Source organism: Podarcis liolepis (assembly GCF_965112155.1).
Source record: "Podarcis liolepis genome assembly, chromosome: 2".
In the NCBI taxonomy this organism is placed as follows: Eukaryota; Metazoa; Chordata; class Lepidosauria; order Squamata; family Lacertidae; genus Podarcis; species Podarcis liolepis.
The window spans coordinates 89,452,739-89,466,265 of NC_139555.1; the positions used below are offsets into that span (position 1 = coordinate 89,452,739).

At 41.6% G+C, this 13,527-nt stretch overlaps 1 protein-coding gene across 2 annotated transcripts in view; it reads left to right on the forward strand.

Annotated features, from left to right (window-relative positions):
• Positions 1-2,037: 2,037 nt before the first annotated feature.
• RAD18 (RAD18 E3 ubiquitin protein ligase) overlaps positions 2,038-13,527 on the forward strand; it is a 109,379-nt gene continuing 97,889 nt past the window's right edge. For both annotated transcript variants that reach the window (XM_083492731.1, XM_083492732.1), the window contains exons 1-4: positions 2,038-2,161; positions 5,124-5,205; positions 10,696-10,757; positions 12,857-12,927. In XM_083492731.1, the coding sequence (XP_083348857.1) occupies positions 2,108-2,161; positions 5,124-5,205; positions 10,696-10,757; positions 12,857-12,927 (269 nt within the window). In that variant the 5' untranslated portion in view covers positions 2,038-2,107. The remainder of the gene's footprint in view (positions 2,162-5,123; positions 5,206-10,695; positions 10,758-12,856; positions 12,928-13,527) is intronic.

Below are 13,527 nucleotides of genomic sequence, written 5' to 3' on the forward strand. Positions count from 1 at the left end.
TCTGCTCCTGCGATGGTTGTAAAACTTTAAATAATTTACAGGTGCCTGTCCTTCAATGGTACTCCCAAACCAGCCACCTCTGGTGGGTTGCATTGCCTTATAGTAGGGTCAAAAGAGAGTGCTTTCAAGCATATATAGATGTTTCTCATCATTGCTGAGTCACTGCTTTCCATCATCTGGGATACAGGAAATAACCTTCATGTCCGAAGGCTTCCAGGCAGCTTTGTGTGTGATTTCTGAGCACAATTCAAAGTGTTGGTGCTGACCTTTAAAGCCCTAAATGGCCTTGGCTCAGTATACCTGAAGGAGCATCTCCACCCCTATCGTTCAGCCTGAGGTCCAGTGCCTTCTGGCGGTTCCTGCACTATGAGAAGTGAGGTTACAGGGCATAGGGCCTTCTTGGTAGTGGCGCCCACCCTGTGGAAAGCCCTCCCATCAGATGTCAAGGAAATAAACAACTATCTGACTTTTGGAAGACATCTGAAGGCAGCCCTATTTAGGGAAGTTTTTAATGTTTGAAATTTTATTCTGTTTTTAGTCCTCTGTTGGGAGCTGCCCAGAGTGGCTGGGATAATAATAATAATAATAATAATAATAATAATAGCAATTCCCTATAACAGCTCCTGGCATGCTCCAGATGTATCATCATCTTTGACCATTCAGCATAGTGGCTGGGTCCAACGGGAACTGGAGTCAAACAATACCACAAGGATCACAAGTTCTCCACCCGTGCCATTGCTGAGTGCAGTGTTAGATTACTTTCTGGGTACTGTATATAGGAGGTTGTGACTGGGAGGAGCTCTCCAGAGAAACCCTGGAGAGCGACTCCCAGTCAGTGCTGAGCCAGGATTGCCTAAGGAAGCGCCAGAGCTGTAAATGGCTATTCAAAGTAAGGTTACCAGACATCCCCGTTTCCCGGGGACAGTCCCCAGATTTACAAATCAGTCCCCTGACGAAATCCATCTATTTAGTAGGAAGTTGAAAAGTGTCCCCGGATTCACTGAAAAAAAAACTTGTAACCTTATCTCAAAGTCTTTGTAAAGCTGGTATCTCTGGATCACGTTCATCAGTTTTGTTGATTTAATGACGCTAACTAGTTTTATTTGGATTTGGAATAAATGTGCAAATAAATTGGCGCTGCTTTGAATCGTGTTGTTATTATCATCCCAAGTGGGTCACGCAAACCGCTATTCTGGATACAGTACTTCTTTTGTAGGTAGTTTTGGGGTGGGGGTGGGGACTGGGAATGAGTTTACCGAACCAAGGGGGAGGGGTGGCGCAAAAAAGTTTGGGAATAACCACGGCTCTAGCTTTTCACAAGGCAGATCCCTATGTTTCCAACAGGAAATCAAGCAGAATTGGAAGCCACCTCCGTTTCCTTACTATGAATATAGTGGACGCTCAGGTTGCGAACGTGATCCGTGCGGGAACTGGGAGGCACGTTCGCAACCCGCAGAGCGCCGCATCTGCGCATGCGCGTGTCACAATTCGGTGCTTCTGCGCATGCGCGATTTAGTGTTTCTGTGCATGCGTGAGCGCCGAAACCCAGAAGTAACCTGTTCAGGTACTTCCGGGTTCGGCGCAGTGCGCAACCCGAAAACGTGCAGCCTGAAGCGCCTGTAACCCGAGGTATGACTGTAGAGTGGCTGGGGTATAAATAAATAAATAATTATTATTATTATGAACATACACACGTCTATGTACAGTAAGCCCTTGAATACAAGACTCTTGAGTCCCCACATCTCTTCCAGGTGGGAAACCAGGTGGCTGCAGGCTGACCTGGCAGGAAATTCATTCCCCAAACACTCTCATCATCAGCCTGCCTGCTCCACTAGCGAACAGCGGCGTAGTAAGCGGAGTCAATTGCCCTCCCTTCCATAACCGCTACCGGAACCTGGCTGCTTCTGCCCCGCTGCAAGGGAATTAGAATGGAGCGCGATTTGCTTTAAGAAACACGCGAGGGGGGGCAACAAACTACATTACCCATGAGCCTCAGCAGCCGGAAACGAGTGCGTGGCGTCCCGCGCGCTCCGGAAGGCGGAGAGCGCGGGTGATTCGGAGTTTTGGGAGGCGAGGAGGGCGGAGTTCAGGCACCAGCGGGGAAATCATGTCTGTCCCGGCGGCTGAGTCTCCGTGGCCTCAGCCTCTCCAGGCGCTGAAAGTAAGTAAGCGGCCAGCAAGCGGCGGGGAAGAACCTGCCGGAGGGGCCCTTATCCCTATGGCAAGCGAGGCAAGAAATGCCCAAGAGCGCTTCTGAGCATGTGCGGAGTGCCTGCCGCGGAAGAGCCGTATATGTGTGTAGGTGGGTGGAATGGCTGCTGGAGCAAAAATCAAGGTTTGTCCACTTTGGAAGCTGGGGCCTCCGGATCGCTTCTCGAAAGGCTCGCCTTGGAGGCGAAGCTTCTCAGGGGCGGCGGCAGAGGGACCACACTTAAAGCTTCCACTTTAAAGGGCATCTCTCTTGAAAGGTTGCTGTCTGAGGTCCTCAAATCCTCTGCCGCCCTTTGGGTGGTTATGCCGGATTGTATAAGCCAAACAAGCTATGGTTTAGGGCCCCCAAAAATGTAAAGGAAAAAACCTGGATGTATATTTCCAAAATATAAGATAAAAAACAAATAAAATAAAACCTACATACAGCAACAGTGTCTTGTGTTGTGAAGGCTCCTATGATGTAACTAATGGGCCCCGCCTGCTAGGCTGCTCCCTAAAATAGCACTGGTTTGCTCATTTCTATATGTAGGGTGCCAACATTCTGCTAAACCACAGAGCCTAGGGTTTGCTGATTGGAAGGTTGGCGGTTCGAATCCCCACGGCATGGTGAACTCCTGTTGTTTGGTCCAAGCTCCTGCCAACCCAGCAGTTCAAAAGCAAGTCAAAGTGCAAGTAGATAAATAGGTACTGCTCCGGTGGGAAGGTAAACAGCGTTTCCCTGCGCTGCTCTGGTTCGCCAGAAGCGGCTTAGTCATGCTGGCCACATGACCCGGAAGCTGTACTTCGGCTCCCTCGGCCAATAAAGCGAGATGAACGCCGCAACCCCAGAGTCGGCCACGACTGGACCTAATGGTCAGGTGTACCTTTACCTTTTACATTCTGCTATTTATTAGTAGTTTGCAACATATATTTACACCTGTTATTATTTCATGTTATGGTTTCTAGAGACTAGATTATGAGTCTTTGTAAATTGTGTTTCTAAAGAAACTTTTGTTATTGCCAAATGCCAATGTGTTTGCATTATTAAGTTTGTTATGAATAAAAAATCATTTAAAGTTAGAGCTTAATAATTATTTCACTATGAATATAAAGGTAAAGGTACCCCTGCCCGTACAGGCCAGTCGTGACCGACTCTAGGGTTGCGCGCTCATCTCGCTCAAGAGGCCGGGAGCCGTCACCGTCCAAAGACACTTCCGGGTCACGTGGCCAGCAAGACGAAGCTGCAACTGGCGAGCCAGCACCAGTGCCGCACATGAAAACGCTGTTTACCTTCCCACTATAAAGCGGTACCTATTTATCTACTTGCACTTAAGAGTGCTTTCGAACTGCTAGGTGGGCAGGAGCTGGGACCGAACAACGGGAGCTCACCCCGCCGTGGGGATTCGAACCTTACGATCAGCAAGTCCTAGGCACTGAGGTTTTACCCACAGTGCCACCCTACTATGAATATACTTCTTCTTAATTGCGTTTCACTATTAATATTCTTCCTAATTGTATTTCAGTTCAACAATTACTTTTATAAAATACATATGTTGTTATGTACAAATGGCTTTAGATATCTATTAGGTCCATAAATTACCATATAGCATATATTCAGCACAAAAAACAAAGGACAGCTGGACATATAAAGGGCCCCAATGCTTTCAGTAGCCTAGGGCCTCATCAAACCTAAATCCGGCCCTGCTTGGCGGGTGGTGATATATGCAGGTGTTCATGCACACCTATATATAGCCTATGTATTTGCTAGCCACATTGATAAAGTGCTCTTAATGATGAAGTCTAAACCCTGAAAATGGTGCTAGATGCAGCTGTTAATATTAACTGCAAGTGGGACCTGCAACAAAATGCAACTTTCTCACAAATTCAGGTTTCTTGTTTTACTAAACTTCCAGGGCTAGAGGTGGCTGATAAATAGTTGCATTTTTTCCTACACTGGGCAGGATACACCTTACACTTGCACCTCTGAAACAGGGCTCCCCCCCATCCCTCTGAGTGTTGGGTGAACCCCCAGAACAGCATGCAGGGGGAGTGAGGATTGTTTTCTCAGGCAAGCTGATACGCTAGCGTACCTGGAACATTTGTGACATTGAATTCTTTGCCCTTTTAAAGAATTTAGCTTCACCCTGAAGCTCTATAAAACTGTACTGAAGCTGTCACAAAGGAGACTTGCACCTCACTTGTGTCTCTGTATGCCTGTGTGAATCATTGTATGCATGCACTTTCTTTTAGTGTGTTTTGTTCATCTGCCATGATAAATGTGGAAAAGGTGGTTGCCACATCTACATTGTTTTAAAAATAATGTGTCGGGGGAAAAAGATCTGTGTCTGTTTACACAGGGTAACTTGGTATCATTTCTCAAAAAGGATTAAAATGGTTTCAGGCTTGGCCCCTGATAAACTGCCTGTGGGTGTTTCTATCGATAGAGAGCAGAAATCAAATAAAAAACAAAGATAGCCATGACATTGGAGCAATATCTTTATTAGGCTAAAAGTATTGTCAAAATAATGATTTAGAATTTTTTTGAACGCTGCTTGTAAGCTTGTGGGCAGCGCCTGCTTTTATTTTTGAATTTTGTACAGTACTTAGGGTGGTCAACTAAGTTTTCATCTGTGTAGGCCTACTGAAACTAAAGGACATAACTTAGTCATGTTCATTAATTTCAATAGGACTACTCTGAGTAAAACTTAGTTGAATACCAGCTTAAACAATTTTAAGCACAAAAAATCATAATGATTATATTTTGTCAGTAAGTTATTATGTTGCCTCTATTATGTAATTGTGGCGGTAATTTTATCCAGCTATTCTTTCTCAGTAAATAGTTTCTCTAAATGAGAAACTTTACTCTTGAAATGTAATCTGAACTGTTCATTTTGCCAAATCTTTATAAACAAACTTTTAAAATCCCATTTCAGGAAGTGGATAACTTGTTGCGTTGTGGAATATGCTTTGACTACTTCAATATTGCAATGATCATTCCTCAGTGTTCACATAATTGTAAGTATACAAGTTATTTATTTCATTTTTGTTTCCTGTTAATGTATTGTTTTATATCAGTGCTTAGTTATTTTTGAATTTTTTTAAATCCAATATGTCAGTGCTAACATACATAAACTAGAAATTTAAATCTTTAGGGTAGGGTGGTATTGGGAGTCTGTAATATACAGAAATTGATGGCAGACTTGTTGATTCACCAGGTTTCATTATAGTTCTGTTATGCTCGTCATAAGTGGCTCTTGCTGTCTGCTTTAAATAGGAGGTTCTTGGTTGCCTGCAACCTATTATGCTACAGTGCCCTGAGTGCAAGGCAACCAGTACAATACAACGTGGTGGTGCTGACCTGACCTCTAACTTGATCCTAAGCATATTTACTTGGAAGCAAGTAGCACTTATTTCTGAATAAGTGTGCTTAGTGATATGGCCGTTGGACCATAGCTAAGGTCCAGGACTCTAAAATTTGGGATATGCTTATTTTATTTTTTTATTTGTTTAATTCCATATATGAGTCACTGCCCATAAAGTATCTTGAAGTGACTTCAGAATTTTCATATATAATTTCATATATAAAAGACAGTTATAATAATTCAAAAATATTAAAAACTCTTCCATATGTAAAACATGGGTGCCAGGAGGAGGCGCAGACAGCTGTCAAAGGCAGTAGTGCATTTGGGGATGGAGAGATGGAGGCAGAGGCCATTCTCTCAGTATGAGTTCTCATGAATGGTCAGGATGTAAGTTCTCATTTGTTCTCAAGGTCCTTCACCACAAACCTTAGCACTTGCCCTGGGCCTATGGAAGACATGAAAGTCATATATGGCTGTCATAATGAAGATGGTAAGGAAGCAGTCCTAGCTCAGAGCGTCTGTTATGTATGCAAAAGTTCCATGGTGCAATTTCTGGAATCTCCAGGTTGGGCTGGGAGAGAACCATGTCTGAAATCCTGGAGAGCTACTGCCATTGAGAGTAGACTGTACAGTGGTGCCTCGCAAGACGAAATTAATCCGTTCCGGGAGTCTCTTCGTCTTGCGGTTTTTTCATCTTGCGAAGCACGGCTATTAGCGGCTTAGTGGCTTAGCGGCTATTAACGGCTTAGTGGCTATTAACGGCTTAGCGGCTATTAACGGCTTAGCGGCTTTAAGAAAAAGGAAACAAACTCGCAAGAACTTGCAAGACGTTTCGTCTTGCGAAGCAAGCCCATAGGGAAATTCGTCTTGCGGAATGACTCAAAAAACGGAAAACTCTTTCGTCTTGTGTGTTTTTCATCTTGCGAGGCATTCGTCTTGCGAGGTACCACTGTACTCAGCTAGATGGACTAATGGTCTGACTCTGTTTAAGGCAGCTTTCTATCACAGCAAGCACTAGAAATATAAGGGTCTAAACTATTTATGGAGCAAAAAGATGTGTGGGGCTGCTAAACAAAACTATTTGTGGTCCGGTCTTATTTTAGTTGATTTTAGAATAGTTGTATCATTAATCCCAGTAGTATGATACAATCAAATTATTAGTTACAGATAGGTAGCCGTGTTGGTCTGCCATAGTCAAAACAAAAAAATTCCTTCCAGTAGCACCTTAAAGACCAACTAAGTTAGTTCTTGGTATGAGCTTTCGTGTGGTATCTGAAGAAGTGTGCTTGCACACGAAAGCTCATACCAAGAACTAACTTAGTTGGTCTTTAAGGTGCTACTGGAAGGAATCAAATTATTAGATACTCAAAGTGACTTGGAAATAGCGATATGTTTTTCCCACCTTAGGTCTTCTGGTTTAGCCTGTTTGCTTGCAAGCATGACTTCCCTTTTTCTACTTTTGTTTGATGTTTATCAGAAGTGGATTTACCTTTCAAAACATGAGATATTGACCATATGCCATGGTTAGCTGACCTGCAGTATTCAACTGTGTTTTTTCTGACCCTCCCCTCAATTACTCCGCTTCTGTCTTCTGCAACACCTTTTTATGTACTCGGTTTGCATGTAAATCTTTTTGGAGCTTTGCATGAACGCCTTTTTAAAAAACCCAATTCTTCAGGAAGTATGCCGAAGTGAGCATTACCACCCTTAGCTATCATGTTTCTCAGTGAGCAAAATGAAGGTTTGTGGGATTTTGTGGGTGGAGGGATATGCAAAATAGTCATTTCCATTTGTTGTTAATCTTGCAATACTGATGTCAAGAGCTTTATTTACCTAATGTACAAGGCTTGCACAAGAGTGATCAACAGGCCTTGTACAAGACCTCCACGTTATTATTTTAAAACCTGCTGTAGGTGCTCTGATTAGTTTCCAAGGTAATCGCTCACATTTACTTTGCAGAGATCTTGAGTGACTCACTCCTTTGAAAACCAGCATGCCTTCTGCATGCATCTATCAGAGGAAATAAGTGTTTTTCCTTTAGCATTGAGAGCAGCCTGAAACAAAATGGTTTGGTTATTCTCATGCGAGGAGCAAATGGAAGTAGGGGTGTGTCAATAAGGACCAGCCACAAAAATATTGTCGTATGTGCCACAAGCTACTTACCTAACAATTGTGCTAATGTGCTTCCCCATCACAAGTGACTGCAGATACACGACAAGTTTACTTTCCAGATTTTCTGTGGTAAGATAGAAACTTAAATGTGTGTGGAAAGAAAAAATGACAGGCTAGCATTTTGATGATGGCAATGTCTTGTGGACAGTGCAAAAAAAGACCCTTCTGTGCATTATTAACACCAATTCCACAATAAACGTCCACCTGGGAGCACCCCTCATTCAGTAAACAACTGATCCTGAAAGCTAGCATAGTGTGAGAAAATGTAGCTGTTTACTCTATTTTCAACATTTATAACCTCATGAGCTTCTGTTAGGTCTCCTAGATGTGTTTCTCTGAACAAAGAAGTTTCTGCCTCTTTAGTATTTCTTTGCAGGAAAAATATTCACTCATGTTCTTTTCAGCTGTAGTTTCCTGTAGCTGCTGCTGCTCTTATGAAACCCTTTTTGCGATGGGATGACTGCAACTGTAGACAACATTCTGAATATGCCATAGATCTGTATAGTGGCACTGTGAAGATCATATCGTTTAGAGAGCTTCATCCACCTTTGTAAAAATAATAAAAAAGGCTATAGCTAAGATTTTATCAAAACGTTGCTGGCATTGTGGTATAGTTCTGACTCTGTTGAACAGCTTGGGGTCCCTTGTCCTGGTTTCCTTTCTCTGGTGTTTAATGTAGTTGGATATTCCTGAGACTGGGCTGGACAGTAGTTGGCTCTTCTGACTTGGCGATTCAGTTGAGTGCTGTAATTAGTTTTGTAGGTGCAGTTCTTTAGACAGAGCAGTGTCACTGCAAATATAAATGAGGTGTAGTGCTGAAGACTGTTCTTTTGGTTCAGCTTCAGTGTTTATCTCTGAGTGTGTTCCAGCTCCTTCGGGACATTAATATTGAACATAACATCAACCAGTCCTTTCACGTTCTAAAATGTCTTGGTGCTCAAGGGATTGCAAGACAGACCAATTAAGCTGCTCCATATTCATTCAGCTCCAAAGCTTCCCTTCCAGTATGGATTTTCATATATGGCATTTTGAATTATGTATCATTAATTGTGTCGACTACTTAATTGATTGACAGGGTAGATGTTGAACAGGAACTTTGTTAATGGCTCCAGTGCTTCTTTAGTATTCATCATAAAAGGTGATGTAAATGGATTAGTTACTAATTTTAAACCTGCGTCAACACCAGTGCTATAGTGAACAAGGAATTTGTCACTTATTCAAAACACATCTTAATGTGGTATAGTGGTTTGTTGTGAGTTCTGCAAGGCCTGCTGACTCTTCTTTGATTGTCTCATCTCCACATGGCCTGGAGGGTGGGAACTGACTGATTCCAGTTACATAGCCTCCTGTTGCGAAAGGAGCCTAGAGAGAAGCCCCACTCAATTTGTTACGGGAAGAATTATTGGTAGTAAAGGTTTATGGGCTCTCTGATGAGACGAGGAGGAGCTCATGATGGAGGATCCCTTGAGCCTTGATGATGCCCTAGATGAGAGCTTGGATTCAAGGTTGCCCAGCTGAGAGATGGGCTGTCCAGTTACTGTTTGTCAAAACTGGTGAACTTCCTTGGTACTGGATTTTCCTGTGAGCTTGTTTTTTGCTGCTCTTACGTTGATAAAGATGAACAAACTTCCAGTTTCCCCAGCCTTATTTTAATGCTGCTTCTGTGATGGAAATTAATTGGTTTAAAATGTAACCTTTTGATACTTAAAAGCCTTTTCTGCTGTAGATCCCTTTGCGATTTGGATTCATTAGTGAAAAATTGTTCAGTTGAATGTGGATATTTTAATTCTTGTGAAAGAAACGTTTTTCATACATTCAGGGTAGCTCTAATTGTAATATTTGTTAGCTTGCTAGTATAACTATATCATTCATTTACTGGTTGGGGCTATATATTTGCTGTTCTTGTAAGCTGATTTGAGCATACTGTAATTTGGAATAAGAAGCATATACATAAATTTGTTGATTTCAAATGGTTGGACTAAACAATGTTGTCCCTTGAGGACAAGAACTTAAAGGTTTTGTTTCCTAAAAGGAGGGGTTGCCTAAAACACTGTCTAGGATCTGGCTGAAATAAAGATGGTTTTTCCAAAACAAAGTATTGATATTCGTGACAGAAGGTAGGCTATTTTTTTCTGCCACAGGCTTCTGACTGTCCAACTTAAAGAACAGGGATGAGTTTCATGTGCTAAACTGAAGAAAAAACCTAAGCTTATGCTACCATTGACCATGGGTGCCTGATGCAAAAGGTTTCCATGCCAACATGGGTTGCTGGATCTTTACCTTCAAAAACACAAGGGAATGTCAACTAACCTAACAATCCACGAAACCTTTAGAACAGCATTTGTTGGAATCCTAGAGTTGGAAGAGACCCCGAGGGTCATCTAACCCAACCCAAAGGTAATTTTGTTCTCACCTGAGCTAATGATTGCACTAGCAGAGCCCCCTGTTTTTATTTTAAAAATTTTTTAATCGAATATGTTTTTAATCAATTTTTTTTAATTGAATATGTTTTTATTTTTTATTTTAATCCACACATCTTGGCTGTAGTTAGAATTCTCTGTAGAAAGAACTGGTGTACATTTACTCCAAGGTGTTCACCTGTACAGGGATGTTCTGAAATGTATGGTTTGTTTATCTTAGGAAGTAGCTGGCAGGACCAAAGTACAGGGTAGCATTTCCTGTTTGCATGTGGTCCATTATTGTCCATTAGATGTATGTCATGAGCTATGAATGTGTTTCATCCTACTTGCAAGGTTGCATTGTATAGTTTCCTCTACTTTGTGAGGCTGCTCTTCTGATAAATATTTTTCACCATTAAAACGATGAGCACAAAGTTAATACGCTGAGGGAAATTGAAACCAATTATGAAATTTACACTCTGAGTTCTGCCAACTGAAAATCAAACTGCAGCACTTCTAGCGCTGCCAAGTAGCCTGGTGTTCTAATTATGTTGTGTTTGTTTTTCCTCCAGATTGTTCTCTCTGCATTCGCAAGTCCCTGTCCTACAAAACTCAGTGCCCTACATGTTGTGTGGTAAGTGTTATTTCCTGTCCTACTGTTTCTGTTGAAGCAAATGCTCTACAGTTCTACAAACTGAGAACACTTGGAGGTATTGGAAAATGTTTCTAGTTCAATCAGTGCCTGATTTAGGCATTTTGGGATCTTAAATGGAACAACCTGCCCACCCCACCCCCTTATTCGATGTATGACTTGGATGGTGAGCACAACGTATGGTAAATGCTTAACTTTCTTTCCAGCATAGTCTACTGTCGCTTGTAAGTATTTGTAGAGCACAATGTGCATGCAGTTAAATTACTGAGATCTTATGGGATTTCCTTGAGGTGCAAATGACTTCACCCAGAACAGACATAGGTTTGCTTTTTTCAGGGTTAAAAACTGAGATATGAAAGCTACGAGCTAAATGGCACCTTAAACCGAGGGTATAGGCGCAACAATGGAATGTTTAGGCGTGCTTTTTTATAACAAGAATACGAAGCTGAAAACTGCAGCTAAAATATTATGTTTATTTTTCATAATTAGCCCCCCCTAATATTCTTAAAGAGGGTCTCTTCTCCAGCCTTCAGAGAGTAGCTGGAAGTGGGGAGGCAGAAAAAGGTCCACCTTTCCTTCCACTCTGCAGTTTTAATCTGAAATCTTAGGTGCAGTCCTGCACCCAGAGCTCAGGAACTGCTCGCGCTGATGAAATTCCCTGTGGCAAAATGCACCTAAAACAATGGGAGTTTTGAACACTGGCCGTTTTACTGTTACTTATTTATACAACATTTTAAAATTGGCAAAACGTAAACTTTAGCCTAGAATTGCTCTCACCACAGCCTTATAAGGTAAGACCCATTTCAGAGGGGGGCAATTGAGGCTGAGAATGACCCGCCCAAAATCTTCCATGGGTTTCTATGGCTGTGAAGCAAAGTTTTCAAGGCCTACCACTGGGTTTCTGGCCATCCAGACCTCCTAGGTTCCTAGTCATATGCTCTAATCTAGCCTCTGGCTCACAGTTGTAGCATTCTGTGTGCTTTTAATTGATGCATCCCACCATAAATCTCTCTTGTGACTGCTCAATAAAATTTATTATAAGATTAAAATTGAATGCCTAGCTAATAACTGAAGTGTACCCAAACCCTTATGGCTCATGAGATGGTGCTCAGCATTGAGGAACTTTAGCAAATCTGGGAGTAATGTTTCCTAAGTAGCAAATGAAGTCTGTATTATATATGCACAGCATGTTGGTTCTAAATCCATTGTTGGAAGAGTAAATAGCAGGGAGCCATATTTACCCTAAACCATATTGGGATTAGTTGTCGCTTCAAGCTTGTTGGACTTTAGTAGGCTTCTTAAAATGATAAGTTTCACTAAAAACTGAAGCAGAGGTTTTGATAAGCACTGGCAAAGTATGTTTGCCTCTTATTCCCTCCTCCTGAAGGTATGAATCGGACTACAAAGAATGGAAAGTTGGAAGTCTCAGCTTCCTGTCTCCCCTGACGCCTGGTGCTGGTTTTGAAGACTGCTTTGTAAATATGTCTGGAGCAAATAACTTGTTTTTGCCTTTGTATCGTGTACATCAAACAATTAGTTTTATTTCAATGGAACACAGTATGTATCAGCTTGGCACCATACAAGGCAACTAAAAGCAGAAGAAAGATAAATATCAGGCAGTTTTTATAAAAAGAATAATTTATATGCCGCAAACCTTTGTGTTATCTGTATCTGTTTGTTCCACCATTAATTGAAGTTTTATCCTTTTTAAGTTCTCTCTCTAATTTCTCCTCCAACCCCTGAATGTGCCTTAATATTAGCATCTTCAGTATATATCCTTTTGCCTTACAAAAAGCCGTTGCAGCCATAATAAAACAGTGAATTTCTGGCAATTGGAGTTAAGAGTTTATTAGTTTGCCAGTAATAGCTTTTTATAATTTGATAAAAGAAACTTACATTTATAAAACATTTCTCAGATTTTTTGGTAAAAGAAGTGATTTCCCTAGTAGCTTAGATGTTTTAAGGAAAAAGGATGCATATTTGGTTTTTATGTTTTGCTTTCAACATAGCAATTTTTGTGCAGATGATTTGAGATACTGGAAATGTATGAGCGAATTAGCACCCCCTTTGTTCTTTTCTAGGCGGCTACAGAACCTGACCTGAAAAATAACCGAATATTAGATGAACTGGTAAAAACCTTCGATTATGCAAGGTACCCCACATAATTTTGTAAATTTCAGAGTGAGAATGCGGATGTGACTCAATTTCCATTTGGAAATACAGGTTATGCTGAAGTTAAAAATCTAGACCTGTGATGATTCTGATATTGACTAACTTCTAATTTGGTCAGTGGCCATAGTAGATACTCCTATATTCTTGAAACCTTTCACTCACACATACATATATGGAACTTTGGATGACACATTCATGTATAATTCCTACAGTACCACAGTGGTTAGAAGCTGTTCAGAGCAACCAAAGACCGGAAGGGGGGGAGTAGGTGGAGTTAGGCCAGATGGTAAAATACATGCGTTGTGTTCAGACAGTCCCAAATTCAACCCTCAGCATCTCTATTCATGAAAGACCTTTGTCTGAGAGCCCAAAGCCACCGCTAGTCAGGTAGACAGTACAAGGCACATATCACAGAATTTTAGAGTTGTGAAGGCCCCCAACGGTAATCTAGTCCAACCCCCTGCAATGCAGGAATCTCAACATAGAATCACGATATTGCTGCACCACTAGGAGGTAAATCGTTTGATCTTTCTCATTGTCCCCTCCCAAGTTATTTTTTAAAAATAATAAACAAATGATT